This window comes from Lynx rufus, unplaced genomic scaffold (genome assembly GCF_022079265.1).
Source record: "Lynx rufus isolate CCGP_SWC_20201006 ecotype Redwood Valley unplaced genomic scaffold, mLynRuf1.p SCAF_2, whole genome shotgun sequence".
NCBI classification, from domain to species: domain Eukaryota; kingdom Metazoa; phylum Chordata; class Mammalia; order Carnivora; family Felidae; genus Lynx; species Lynx rufus.
The window spans coordinates 170,453,684-170,466,941 of NW_025814834.1; the positions used below are offsets into that span (position 1 = coordinate 170,453,684).

At 37.1% G+C, this 13,258-nt stretch overlaps 1 protein-coding gene across 3 annotated transcripts in view; it reads right to left on the minus strand.

The window, feature by feature from the left end:
• ALG6 (ALG6 alpha-1,3-glucosyltransferase) overlaps window positions 1-13,258 on the minus strand; it is a 66,523-nt gene that overhangs the window by 7,131 nt on the left and 46,134 nt on the right. For all 3 annotated transcript variants that reach the window (XM_047083261.1, XM_047083263.1, XM_047083262.1), the window contains 4 exons: window positions 12,862-12,946; window positions 9,165-9,235; window positions 1,290-1,358; window positions 962-1,160 (listed from right to left, as the gene is read on the minus strand). In XM_047083261.1, the coding sequence (XP_046939217.1) occupies window positions 962-1,160; window positions 1,290-1,358; window positions 9,165-9,235; window positions 12,862-12,946 (424 nt within the window). The remainder of the gene's footprint in view (window positions 1-961; window positions 1,161-1,289; window positions 1,359-9,164; window positions 9,236-12,861; window positions 12,947-13,258) is intronic.

Sequence of the window (13,258 nt, forward strand, 5' to 3'; positions counted from 1 at the left end):
AAAAGTGGGATCAACCTAATGCCCATCAACTGATGAATAAACAAAATGTGCTGTATCTATTAAAATGAAATATAGTATGGAAATAAAAAATAATGAAGTACTGATACGTGCTACAACACAGATGAACCTCAAAAACGTTATGTTAAGTGAAAGTAGCCAGTCACAAAAGACTATATTTTTTATGATTCCATGTTATGGACTGAACTATATCCCGGCAAAATTCATGTTGCAGCCCCAACCCCAATGTGACTACATTTGGAATCACAAACTTTAGGAAGCTTAAATGAGGTCATAAGGGTGGGACCCTAATTTGATAGGACCAGTGTCCTTATAAGAAGAGGAAGAGAAAAAACATTTTTTTAAATAAATTTTTAAAAAATAATAAATAAAAAGAAGAGGAAGAAACACCAAAGTCTCTACACACCCACACAAAGAAGCAGCCACATGAGGACACAGCAAGGTTGCCTATAACCCAGAAAGAGAGACCTCACCAGAAACCTTGATGAGGCACCTTGATTTTGGACTTCTAGCCTCTAGAACTGTAAGAAAATAAATTTCTGTTGCGTCAGCCACCTGGTCTGTGGTATTTTGCTATGGCAGCCCTAGCAGAATAATACATTCCACTTATATGAAATGTCCAGATAGGCAAATATATAGGTACAGGAAGTAGATTACTGGCTGTCCAAGGCTGGAGATTAGGGTGGAATGGAAAATGGCTGCTAATGGGAACAGGGTTCCTTTTTGGGGTGATAGAGATAGTGTAAAATTAGGTTACGGTCATGGTTGTACAACTCCACGTACATACTTAAAACCAGTGAATTGCATACTTTAAATGGGTGGACTTTATGGGTGAATTTATGTGAGTTATATCTCAAAAAAGCTATAAAAGAAAAAAGGTATTACTTTTTTTTTTTAAATAGTGCCATGCTAAGTACCATTCTTTAAAATCTGAACAACTTACCAAATATTGTATAATTCTGGAAAGAAATGTAAAACATGGAAGATATTTCCTAACAGAAAGGGAAAAGGATTTCAACTGAAGTTCTTCTTCAGAAGTCTTTTCAAATATTGAAAAGGAAGTTGCACAAGCTATAAAAAATGCGATCGTTGTCACAACTAAGGGCATTAGGAGTTCATCCTTCAGTAGAAGAGGTAGCATACTGTAAGGGAAAAACAGAAAAAACATCAAAAGAGAATAGCCAGTTCAAACCACATCACTCTGAAAAAAGCTTTAAATGAGTTTATAAGAAGTGTACTGAAAATACTATATGAATATTGGTTTGACTCACCTAAATGTTGACACAAGTAAAAACCAGGTAGACATAAAAGGAATTTCACTTAAAACTAAGCAGACTGGTCTAAAATGATAAAGAAAAAAAAAAAAATTTTAATCTGACAGAATTTCAATTCTTGTGAAAAATATAAATACATTTTATCTGTCTGATCTTCGGGGTAGCTAAACAAACAAACAAACAAACAAATAAAAAACAGCCAGTAAGGTCTCCATATAGATCACTGATTCATTTTTTTAAATACCTATCAATCCAAACTAAGTGAGTCTAAACATAGAGAAGGTATCTACTCCTCATAATAACTGAAAAACTGCTTCTTTCAATATTCCATTAATGGAACATTTTTTTTCTAGCCTACAAACAGCAGCTTAAAGAAAGGATCAGATAAACAGATCCAAACATTCAGAGAGAGAGTTTTTTCATGTTTCATCCCACTTGGGAAATAAATCAATTCCCAGTATAGTGGTATTCAAACTTCTTTTGTATGATCCTCCATGATACATATTACTAATATAAGTTAAAAATTAAAGTTGTAACAGACAAGATCATCTTCTGCCACGGAAGCAAGAACAACAGAGATAAAACTTACAAGAGGAAACAAGCTGATAATGGTAGAATAAAAGAAAAGAGGGGAAAAAAGTAAGAAGCAGCCACAGGAAAAGAACAATAGTATAGGAAGAGGAAGCATAATGCCAATAAAAGGAACTTTATTATAGAGTCTAGGATTATGGGTCCCAACTCTGTGACCTTACCACCCACCCTGGTCTCATTGCCTTCTGGATTCTACTGTGGCAATGTTCAAGTAGAAGAGGACCTGAGTCTTAGTCCCATCTCTGCCACTTATTACTGTATGACTTTGAACAAATGATTAATTTAGCCTTTTTTTTCTTATGTATAAATGGAAATAATAATACTTGTATTGTTAAGTAGTTGAAAGAACTCTTTTACAAGTATTACCTAATTTTTTAACATGATTATTTCTGTGTTTCTAACGTTTACTAGCGATTGTGGTACATTACTTGTGTACAATACTTGTTGTTATAGTTGTTTTGGGTCTCCTTATTTTAGAAGCTTTGAGCATTCTCCTTTTTAGAAGGATGACTTTCCCCCATATCAACTAGCATATGAGATGTAAAGTGTGGGGTTACAAACCAATTGAAAACTACTGCACTAAAAGAAAAGACTAGAGGACTTTCAGTTTCACTGCTTGATGCTTTTTAAATCAGAATGTATTTATGTTAAAAATATACACATAGTAGGTGCTCAATAAACATTATTTCTCTTTCTGGGTCAAGACTCCCATTTATTCATTCAATATTCATTTACTGAATATAAGCATTTGTGGAAAACTTATTACGTATAAGCACTACTCTGAAAGGAATACAAAGAGGAATATAACTCAGCCCTTGACCTCAAGGTACTTAATATTTATAATCAAGTACCAAAATCCTCTGCATCCTCAACCTCTTTGAATCTTTCCCTTTATCGCCTTGCTCAAAACAAACCTTGGCTCCCTCCCGCTGAGGAAAATGCTGTCCCTCTGCCCTCTCAACTGTGCCTGTTTTGTTGTTTCCACAGCCTTCAAACAAATGGACCCAGAGGGAGATAGCATCCGGTCTTTATCACTTCTTCCACACCAGTTCTCCCTCTCTCCGCCCGACCAATCTCCACCTTTGAATCTCATGTCATCAGGCTTCATCCCTATTAGTCCTCATCTTTGTTACCATCCACCAACCACAAGGTCACTTCCCTCATTACTCAATCATTTCAACTCCTCACTGTCACTCTCTACAACCCTACTCATCTTAATTCCTGGCAATTTTTACATAGACATAAGTGATCTTCCAACATCCTGACTTCTCATTTGCTGGAGCTCCTCTCTTCTGGTGATCACATCTTCATCCCTACACCTTAGGGTCATACTCAGGACTGCAAACCCTCCATAATCACAACCCACCAACTGCATCCTGACCACTATCTCCTACATTTTCAGCACTCCAAACTCCAAACAATCTTTTATCCCATCAAGACTTTCAATCCATTATTCCTACCACCTTTTTTCACTTTGCCTCACTCCTTTGAAGTCTTTCCCCCTTCTTAACCAAGCAGTTTGAATTCTAAGGTCAATCATTATAATACCGCCCTGCATTCACTCGTAAGCCCCGAGCAAGCCCATTATCCTCACTAGACAAAACCATAAACCTGGAAAGACCCAACTCTCCACTTGTACTTATTCCAACATAGTGAGGAACTGCTCTTGAGAAAAACATTTACCCACACTATTTTCACTTTAAATATATGATGATATTCGAGTGTGTCCAACACCTACTATGTATTTCTCTAGTCTGTTCACATTCTGTGTCTCCTTAGAATAATTCACACCTTCTCTCTCCTCATAATCCCCAAAGCTCCAACACATTCTTGCCCAATGGCCTTGCCTTCCACTTCACTGAGAAAACTGAAGCAATTAAAAGAACTTTCATAGATGCCACCATCACATCTACTCTCTCCCCAGCATCTGTACCTATCTACCCTATTCCCTCTATTTATTAAAATGAAAACTCATGCATCTGTCCAATGCCAGTTCCATTTGTGCTCTAGGTCCTATCCCACCTCCCTTTCCAAGGAATTTGCTCCAACAACTCCTACCTCCCTCCTCTATCATCAATGTTCCCTCTCTACTAACCATTCCCACACCATGATTTCTCCTATCTTAAAACAAACGGGTACCTGGGTGGCTCAGTCAGTTGAGCATCTGACTCTTGTGAGATCAGGTCATGATCTCACAGTTTGTGGGTTTGAGCCCTGAATTGGGCTTTGTGCTGACAGTGCAGCGCCTGCTTGGGATTCTCTCTCTCCCTCCCTCTCTCTGCCCCTCCCCCACTCACTCTCTCTCACAAAAATAAACGTTTGAAAAAAAAACCTCACTTGACTCTACTTTCTCTAACAGCTGTTGCTCTTATTTTTTCTCCCCTTTTCAGCAAAACTCACCTAAAGAACCCATCTCATACCATATACAAAAATTAATTCAAAATGGATCAAAAACCTAAATATAAGATCTAAATTCATAAAATTCTTAGAAATAACATGAGACTAAGTCTTTATTATGTTGGATTTGGCAACAGTTTGTTAGATTTGACACCAAAGCCTAAGCAACAAAAGAAATAATAAATTGAACTTCATCAAAATAGAAAACTTTTAAAAGATTTTAAAACTTTAAAAAAAATGTTCAAAAGCACTAGTTATTAGGGAAATGCAAATCAGAACCACAATGAAATACCACTTCATACAACTAGGGTGGGGAAAAAAAGGAAAATAACAAGAGCTGGAAGGATGTAGAGAAACTGGAAACCTCATACATTACATTACTGGTAGGAATGCAAAATGGTATAGCTGTTGTGGAAGTTTCATGGTTTCTCAGTCAGTTGAATATAGAGTTACTATATGACCCAGAAATCTCACTCCTGGGTATAGACTCAAGAGTACTGGGGAACCTGGGTGGGTCAGTCAGTTAAGCATCTAACTCTTGATTTCCTCTCAGGTCATGATCTCATGGTTCCTGGGACTGAGCCCTGCATCAGGCTCTCTGTGCTGACAACAAAGAGCTTACTTGGGATTCTCTCTCCCCCTCTCTCTGCCCCACCCCTCCTTGTGCGCATATGCTCGCTCTCTCTCTCTCTGCCAAAATAAATAAACTTGAAAAAAAAAAGAGTACTGAAAACAAATGTTCAAACGAATATGCAGGAATGTTCATAGTGGCACTACTCACAATAACCAAAAGGTGAAAACTCAAACGTTCACCAATTGATGCATGGATGAACAAAATGTAGTAAATCCATACGATGCAGTATTATTCAGGCATAAAAATGAGTATTGATACCTGCTACAACATGGATTAACCTTGAAAATATTACATAAAAGAAATCAGGCACAAAAAGCCACATATTGTATGATTCAAATTATATGAAATATACAAAATACATAGTAATATTTTAATTTTTTGAGGAACTTCTACAGTGTTTTCCATGGTGGCTATACCAATTTACATTCCCAACAAGAATGTAGAGTTCCCTTTCCTCCACATCCTTACCAGCACTTGTTCTCTCTTGTCTGTTTGATAAGAACCATTCTGACATGTGTGAAGTGATATCTCATTATGGTTTTGATTTGCATTTTCCAGATGATTAGTGATGTTGAACACCTTTTCATGTACCTGTTGTATATCTTCTTTGGGAAAGTATCTATTAAGGTCCTTTGACCATTTTCAATAAAATTGTTTTTTTTTTTACTAATGAGTTGTATGAATTCCTTATATATTTTGGGTGTTAATTCCTGATCAGGTATATGGTTTGCAAATATTTTCTCCCATTCCACAGACTGCCTTTTCATTTTGTTACTCATTTCCTTTGTTATACAGAAGCTTCTTAGTTTGATGTCATCCCGCTTATTTATTTTTGCCTTTGTTCTTTGTGTTTTTGGTGTCATATCCAAAAGATCATGCCAAGACCAATGTCAAGGAGCTTTTTCCCTATGTTTTCTTTTAGGAGTTTTATGGTTTCAGGTCTTGCATTTAAGTCTTTTTTTATTATTGGGGGCAGGGGGCAGAGGGAGAGAGAATCTTAAGCAGACACTACACTCAACATGGAGCCCAACACAGGGCTCTATCCCATGATCCTGGAATCATGACCTGAGCCTAAATCAAGAGTCAGATGCTCAACCGACTGAGCCATCCAGGCACCCCACATTTAAGTCTCTACTCCATTTCAAGTTAATTTTTGCGAATGGTGTGAGATAGGTGACCCATGACCTTAAATATCTTCTTTAGTCAGCTTCCAGGATATCAACCTTGTGGTTTTTCATCCTACATCACTAACCATTCCTATTTGCCTCTTCTCCTAAGACCTCTTAACATTGTGTGGCCCAGGACTCAGTCCCTGGTTCTTGTCTCTATATATACTCGCTCCTTTGATTATGTCATCCAGTCTCATGACTTTGTCCTCTCTACTGACAAACTACTAAATTTCTATCTTTAGCTCAAACCCCTCTCATATATCCAACCTAGACTTAAATCTAAATGCTAACCCAATATCTCTGCTTCAATATCCAAAGATCTGTCCAACACTGAACTTGGTCTCACCAGGTGTACACCTAGCCTAATCCTGTTTCAATGGCATTCTTCCCGACTTCAGTCAATCACTATTCTATCCTTCTAGTTCCAAGCCAAAACCCATTGACACACCTTTGATTTTTCTTTTTCTCTCACATACTACATACAAATCATCAGAAACCCTTCTGGCTCTATTTATATATCCACAATGACCACTTCTCATTTCTTCCACTATAACTACCTTGATCCCAATCACCACCACTTCTCACCTGGATTATGGTAACAGCCTTCTAAATGGTTTCTGTGTTTTCTTGCTCCATACAATCTATTCTCGACCTGTAGCCAGAATGCTTTTATTTTTTTTTTAAACTTCATTGAGGTATAATTGATACACAAAGAATCGCACATGTTTAATATGTATAATTTGACAAGCAGAGTGGATCCTTTTAAAACATCAAGTCAGGGGTGCCTGGATGGCTCAGTCAGTTAAGCATCTCATTTCAGCTCAGGTCAAGATCTCGCGATGTGTGAGTTCGAGCCCCGCATCAGGCTCTGTGCTGACAGCTCAGAGACTGGAGCCTGTTTCGGACTCTGTGTCTCCCCCTCTCTCTCTGCCCCTCCCCTGCTCTCATTCTGTCTCTCTTTCAAAAATAAATAAACATTAAAAAATATTTTAAAAATAAAAATAAGTAAAACATCAAGTCAGATCATGCTTATTCCCCAACACCCTTCCAAGGCTCCCCACTTCCTTTAGAATAAAAGCCAAAGTTCCTAATGTGGCCTACAAGGCCCTATAGAATTTATACCTCTGTTACCTCTTTAACTTCACCTTCTATTACCCCCTACCTTGACCACCCCATTCTGGCCACATTGGCCATTCTGTTGTTCACTAAACATACCAGGCATACTCCCATCTTAGGACCTTCACACAGGCTGTTCTCTTCATCTAGAATGTTATTATCCCAAATATCCACACAGCTAATTTCCTCATCATCTCCAGTCCTCTCAAATATCTCCTCAATGAGGCCTACCTATCTGTATTGAGATTACAACCTGTACTTCTCATGTAACCCCACCTCCAATACTCCCAACTTCCCTTATCCTGTTTTATTTCTCCCTCATGGCCTTTATTACCTTCTCACACACTGTTTAATTTCTTATTTTTATTTATTAGTGTCTGTCCTTGAGAATGAATGCTAAGAACGTAGGAATTTTTGTCTGTTTTGTTCATGGATACATACCAAGTGTGCAGAACAGTACCTGACAACCAGTAGGCACTCACTGAACATTTATTGAATGATATATCTGTTTAGCGATAGATTAGGTAGGAACAGGTCAAGAAAAACTTTCAATGCTAACTTTAAAATATTTTATCAAAATTATATTAAAGCCATGCACTGTTATAAATGACATAAGTACAGTTGTAGAGCAGGAACTCCAAGCAATTCAGGGCCCAGGGCGCCTGGGTGGCTTAGTCGGTTGAGCGTCTGACTTCAGCTCAGGTCATGATCTCACAGTCTGTGAGTTCGAGCCCCGCATCAGGCTCTGTGCTGACAGCTCAGAGCCTGGAGCCTGCTTCGGACTCTGTGTCTCCCTCTCTCTCTGCCCCTCCCCCACTCATGCTCTGTCTGTCTCTCTCTCTCTGTCCCTCTCTCTCTCTCAAAAATAAATAAATGTTAAAAAAAATTTTTTTTTAATTTAAAAAAAAAGAAATTCAGGGCCCAAGAGCTATTATGTATGGTCAGATTATAGATCACTGAATGGGCTGCCTTTGTATGGGGTAGAAATTCTAGGGAATTTGAAAGCAAACCTTTCCATAGTTCCATCACCTGGCACCAGGAATTTGTGGAGGGTCAGCCAAGCCTCACTTAATAGTGGTAGGAACTAACTCAGGTTTAGACTTTGGAGGATGACACTAAGCTGTCCTCCTAGTCTGCAATGATGTGAGACAGTTTTGTTTCAAGCAAAGAAGCCTTCCACATAGGCCAGCGCAGCTCAGAGCAAGCTCTGCACTGAGATCTTAGTCCAAAGCTCCACCTAACAAAAGCAATACTTTTTCCATTTGTCATTGGTTATTCTGTCCATGGCTCTTCCACAGGAACCTAGCGAACACAGGATAAGGCATGGAAGAGTCACAGGCTGGGACTGATCTAGGACAGGATTCAAGTATTCCAATGTGTTCTGGGTAAACACTATTTTAATGTTGGGATAATATACCTCCACTGTCACCCAATATCTATGATGAACTGTGATGACCAGGAAAAAATTTTAATGCTCTTAAAACAAAGCAGTCTGATTAAGAATGGCCAATTGTGTCTAAACAAAGATTTTGACAAAAGAAACAGGACAGAGCCAACATATGAAAGCCCCTCAAGAGGTGAAAGAACAGAGAACAAAAGCTACTGAATAGATGTGGAAATGAATGAAATGAAAAAGGCAAAGATGATAAACAGCCTCCAATCTGAGGAAAAGCTCTTTAGAAGACATATTTTTATTAGCATATAAAAAATATATATGAAGAAACAGACAGAAATAAGTGTGTCAGTAATAATTCTATGAAGCCTTTTCAATTTAAAATATTATATTTTATAAAGAAGTAAAATTGTAAGAAATCATTCTGGAAAAATACAATGTTATGAATAATTTTATCCAACTACATAACATTTGTCACTTAGGTGATTATATGTAGGTAACAAATTTATGTATATATTATAAACATATAATAATAAATAAATAAAACACATACTTGAAACATTTTTACTTACAATGATACCAAGAGAATGGACTTTTCATGTACTTGGAAAGAAAATAAAAAGAATGATAGTGCACAGCTAACCTTTAAGGAAAAAGGGGGAAGAATGAGATATAACAGCTTGTCAATCATAACAGCAGTTTAAATATGAATCTAAATAAAGTCATTTTAAGTAAAATTTTAAAGCTTAATGTAGCTTCTATCTAGAAAGAAAATACCTACACAACACTAATATGCATAATTTTATTCAAATTTAGTAAAATATTTATTAAAAAACAATGATTATACAGCTATACTTAACCATCAAAAACAAGTTCATTCAGACTCAGTTATGAATAAACAAAACTACTAAATACTTCAGACACAACAATCATACCTTCATCCTCCCTTGGAATCTCTAACAATTAAATTAAATTTAAATTTTAAAAGCATTGAAGGACAAGAAGTTCAAAATCTAAAACCAGCAAGACAAATCTATTTTAGTGTTTTTAAAAGTACATTTCAATAAAATATATTGAATATTTTATAAAGTAATTTGTTATTTGGGGTTTTAAATCAAAATTATCTAGATCTATTTTCAGAAGGTTATGATCTGCATATTGGACATCTATCTACACAAATCCAACCCAGAGCAAATCCTATCTACACCACCTTCTAAATACATTATCTACCTACTTCTTTCCACTGCCCTCTGCTGATGGTGGCAGAGGAGTGGTCTAAGCCACACTCATCTTTCTCTTGGACTCCTGCCACAGCCTCCTAATTGGTAACTACACTCTTGCCTCCCACAGTCCACTGTGCACTCAGCCACCACACCAGATCATGTAAATTTCCCTATTTAAGGTCCTCAGGTAGCTTCCCATGAACACTAAGAATGAAATCCAAACTCCTATATGGGTCCTGCCTTCCTGTTCCAGCCTATTTCTTACTGCCTCCCTCACTCACTTCATACCAGCCATTTCATACCTGTCTATGTGCCAAATATGCCAATGTGTTCATGCTTTAAAGAAAAACATTTTATCAAGTCAGAGCACAGATCTTGTGAATGGCTCCTTCTGGCCATTCAGTTCTAGGCTCAAAATGTCACTTACCTCAATCTAACCAAATCCATCAGCACTCTTTTCACCTAACGCTATTTTCTTAATAATCCTAATCACTCCCAGATATTTCCTGGTTAACACATCTATTTTGTTGCTTATCCTTTCCTGCCACTAGCATGAAAAAACCCAATTAAGAGAACAGGGAGGTTACCTGCCATTCACTTACACACCAGTACCTAGAAAAGGACCTCCTCGCACATTAGAGGGCATTCGAAAAATACTACTTGAATAAATTAAAGACAATCACTTTGCTGCTATAGATATATTAGTGTTCACACTATCAATTACCTCAATTACAGACTTATGTTGAGAAATAATTCAATCTTTACTGAAAGGAATACACTTGAAAATAATTATAATGGGAAATGATTTCAAAGTTCTCAGAAGTAATCAGTAAAAATTCAAAACATCAACACAAATAAAATTACAGAAGTCATTAATATAAATCTTTTTTAGTTTTTTAAACATAGTGGCTTGTATTAAAACACAGCAAACAGCGGAACCTGGGTAGATCAGTCGGTTAAGCATTCGACTCTCGATTTAGGCTCAGGTCACGATCTCACGGTTCGTGAGCTTGAGCCCCGCATCAGGCTCTGAGCTGACAGTGCAGAGCCTGTCAGAATCCCAAGTGGATTGTCTCTCTCCCCCTCCCCCAATCATGTTTTCTCCCTCCCTCCCTCTCTCTCTCTCTCAAAATAAATAAATAAACTTAAAAAAATAGCAAACAGAAATAGGAAAATAAGAAAAATTAGGAAATAGGAATTAGGAAAATAAGAAAAAATTAGGAAAATACGGGAAAAAATGTTTTTCCTGGCTTATAATCCTAAAAGTAATTACCTCTAACACTGCTACGGTTACTTAAGTTCTGAAATTTCATTTGCTTATCTGTGAAATCTACCTTTATTAGTATGTTATTTCTTAGAAAAATAGCATAATCTCATGTAAGCCTGCAAATATTTCAAGTTAAGCCTACTGAAGACATCAGAGCATTACTAACCAGATTCCTTTTGTTCTAAAAATCCTATAGAATATTAACTGTCGATGACTTACAATGCTGAATTCACTCTCAGAATGAAACAAGAGAAGCTGTCAATGAAACGGTAATAAAAAAGCAAAGAGGAAATGAAACCATCCTTTTCACACTGTGGTACTCATACATACTTTTGCAGTATTTACCGTTATGTTCTGGCTTGTTTTCAAAATGCAATGTAAATAAGTGGCAGTCCCCAAACTGAAACCATAATTTCTAAATTGTTGTCTCCTGATAAGTCCACTAAGACTTTTGTTTTCATAAACTAAATTTTCTTGGTATTTTAAAAAGATATTTTTAAAATGTCATTTTATAGGGGTGCCTGGGTAGCTCAGTCAGTTAAGTGTCCGACTTTGGCTCAGGTCATGATCTCAGTTGGTGAGACTGAGTCCAGTGACAGGCTCTGCACTGACAGTGCAGAACCTGCTTGGGACTTTCTCTCTCCCTCTCTCTCTGCCCCGCCCCTGCTCGTGCTGTCTCTCTCCCTCTCTCTCTCTCTCTCTCAAAATCAATAAATAAACTTAAAAAAATAATAAATAAATAAAATGTCATTTTATTGATCAAGGCACAAAGGAACAAAATTTTAAACACTACAGAAATACAGCCAAGGAGGATATTGTGAACCCATTCAGAGACATCCTAAGTTGTAGGAAATATAACCAATTCATCCTCAAACTAACACAAGTCATCTTCCTAAAACAGATATCTGTCCACTCTCCTCAAAGATGTCTTTTGGCTCCTCTGGCACACAAATCAAACTCCAACTTTTTGAATCCAACATTCAAAGTCTTACCCAGTTTGATCCTTTTTGACTCTTATCTCTCACTATATCCTCTCCTAACCTCAACACACACACACACACACCTTTCATTGTTTAATAACCATTATTAGCATCCCCTATCCTTTCCCGCCTCTGTATCTGTAAGCTCTTCCTCCTGCCTTGCATTCTCTTCTGCTATATAACCTCCTCCTATTTCAAATCTTGCCCAGCTTTCAAAATTTGGCTCCAATCCCACTTATTCTAAGAAGCTGTCTAAAATCTGCCCCCAGGGGCATGTGAATGGCTCAGTCAGTTAAGCATCCAACTCTTGGTTTCAACTCAGGTCGTGATCTCAGTTTGTGAGAGCAAGCCCCGTATTGGGCTCTGAGCTGACAGCACAGAGCCTGCTTGGGATATTCTCTCTCTCTCTCTCACTCAAAATAAATAAATAAACTTAAAAAAAATTTTCTTAATCTGACCCCAAAGTAGTATCTCCCTTTCCCACACTATTACAACACTAAATGTGTAATAGACCTTAATACCATCTGCTTTATAGCATAATTATTTAAACATGTCTGTCACCACTCTTTTCTTCTTTTTATTCCCTCACTGACTAATACAAAGCAGAAATTAAATAATTGTTGAGTTAAACTGAAAGATTCTGATTATTCAGCCTAGCACCTAAGTATGTCAGACACTCAATACATGCTCACCAAATAAATGAATGTATTATTTCTCAGTCCAGTAAGTCCCATTCAGAGCAAGAAAATAATTATCAGTTGCAGCAAGAATTAAGTATTTAAAGTAATAAGAAACTTACCAGAGTAAATCTGAATCCTTTGGAAGAGGGCTGAAGTGTTAATTTTACACATGCAGGAAGCAGGCTCAAAAATGTAAAACAAAAGCTAAAAAAATGAATAAAAATAAAACATTTGTTTTCTTGGTAGCAGTATCTAAAACAAGGAAATATTTTTTTAATATAAGGATCACATTACTTACCAACTTAGGTTGATTTAAAATTAAAGTTATATTTTATTTATTAAAATTTAAAAAAATTTTTAATGTGTATTTTATTTTTAGACAGAGAGAGACTGAGCATGAGTTGGGGCAGGGCAGAGAAGGAGAGAGACACAGAATCAGAAGCAGGCTCCAGGCTCTGAGCTGTCAGCAGAGCCCGATGCGGGGCTTGAGCTCATCAACCACGAGATCATGACCTG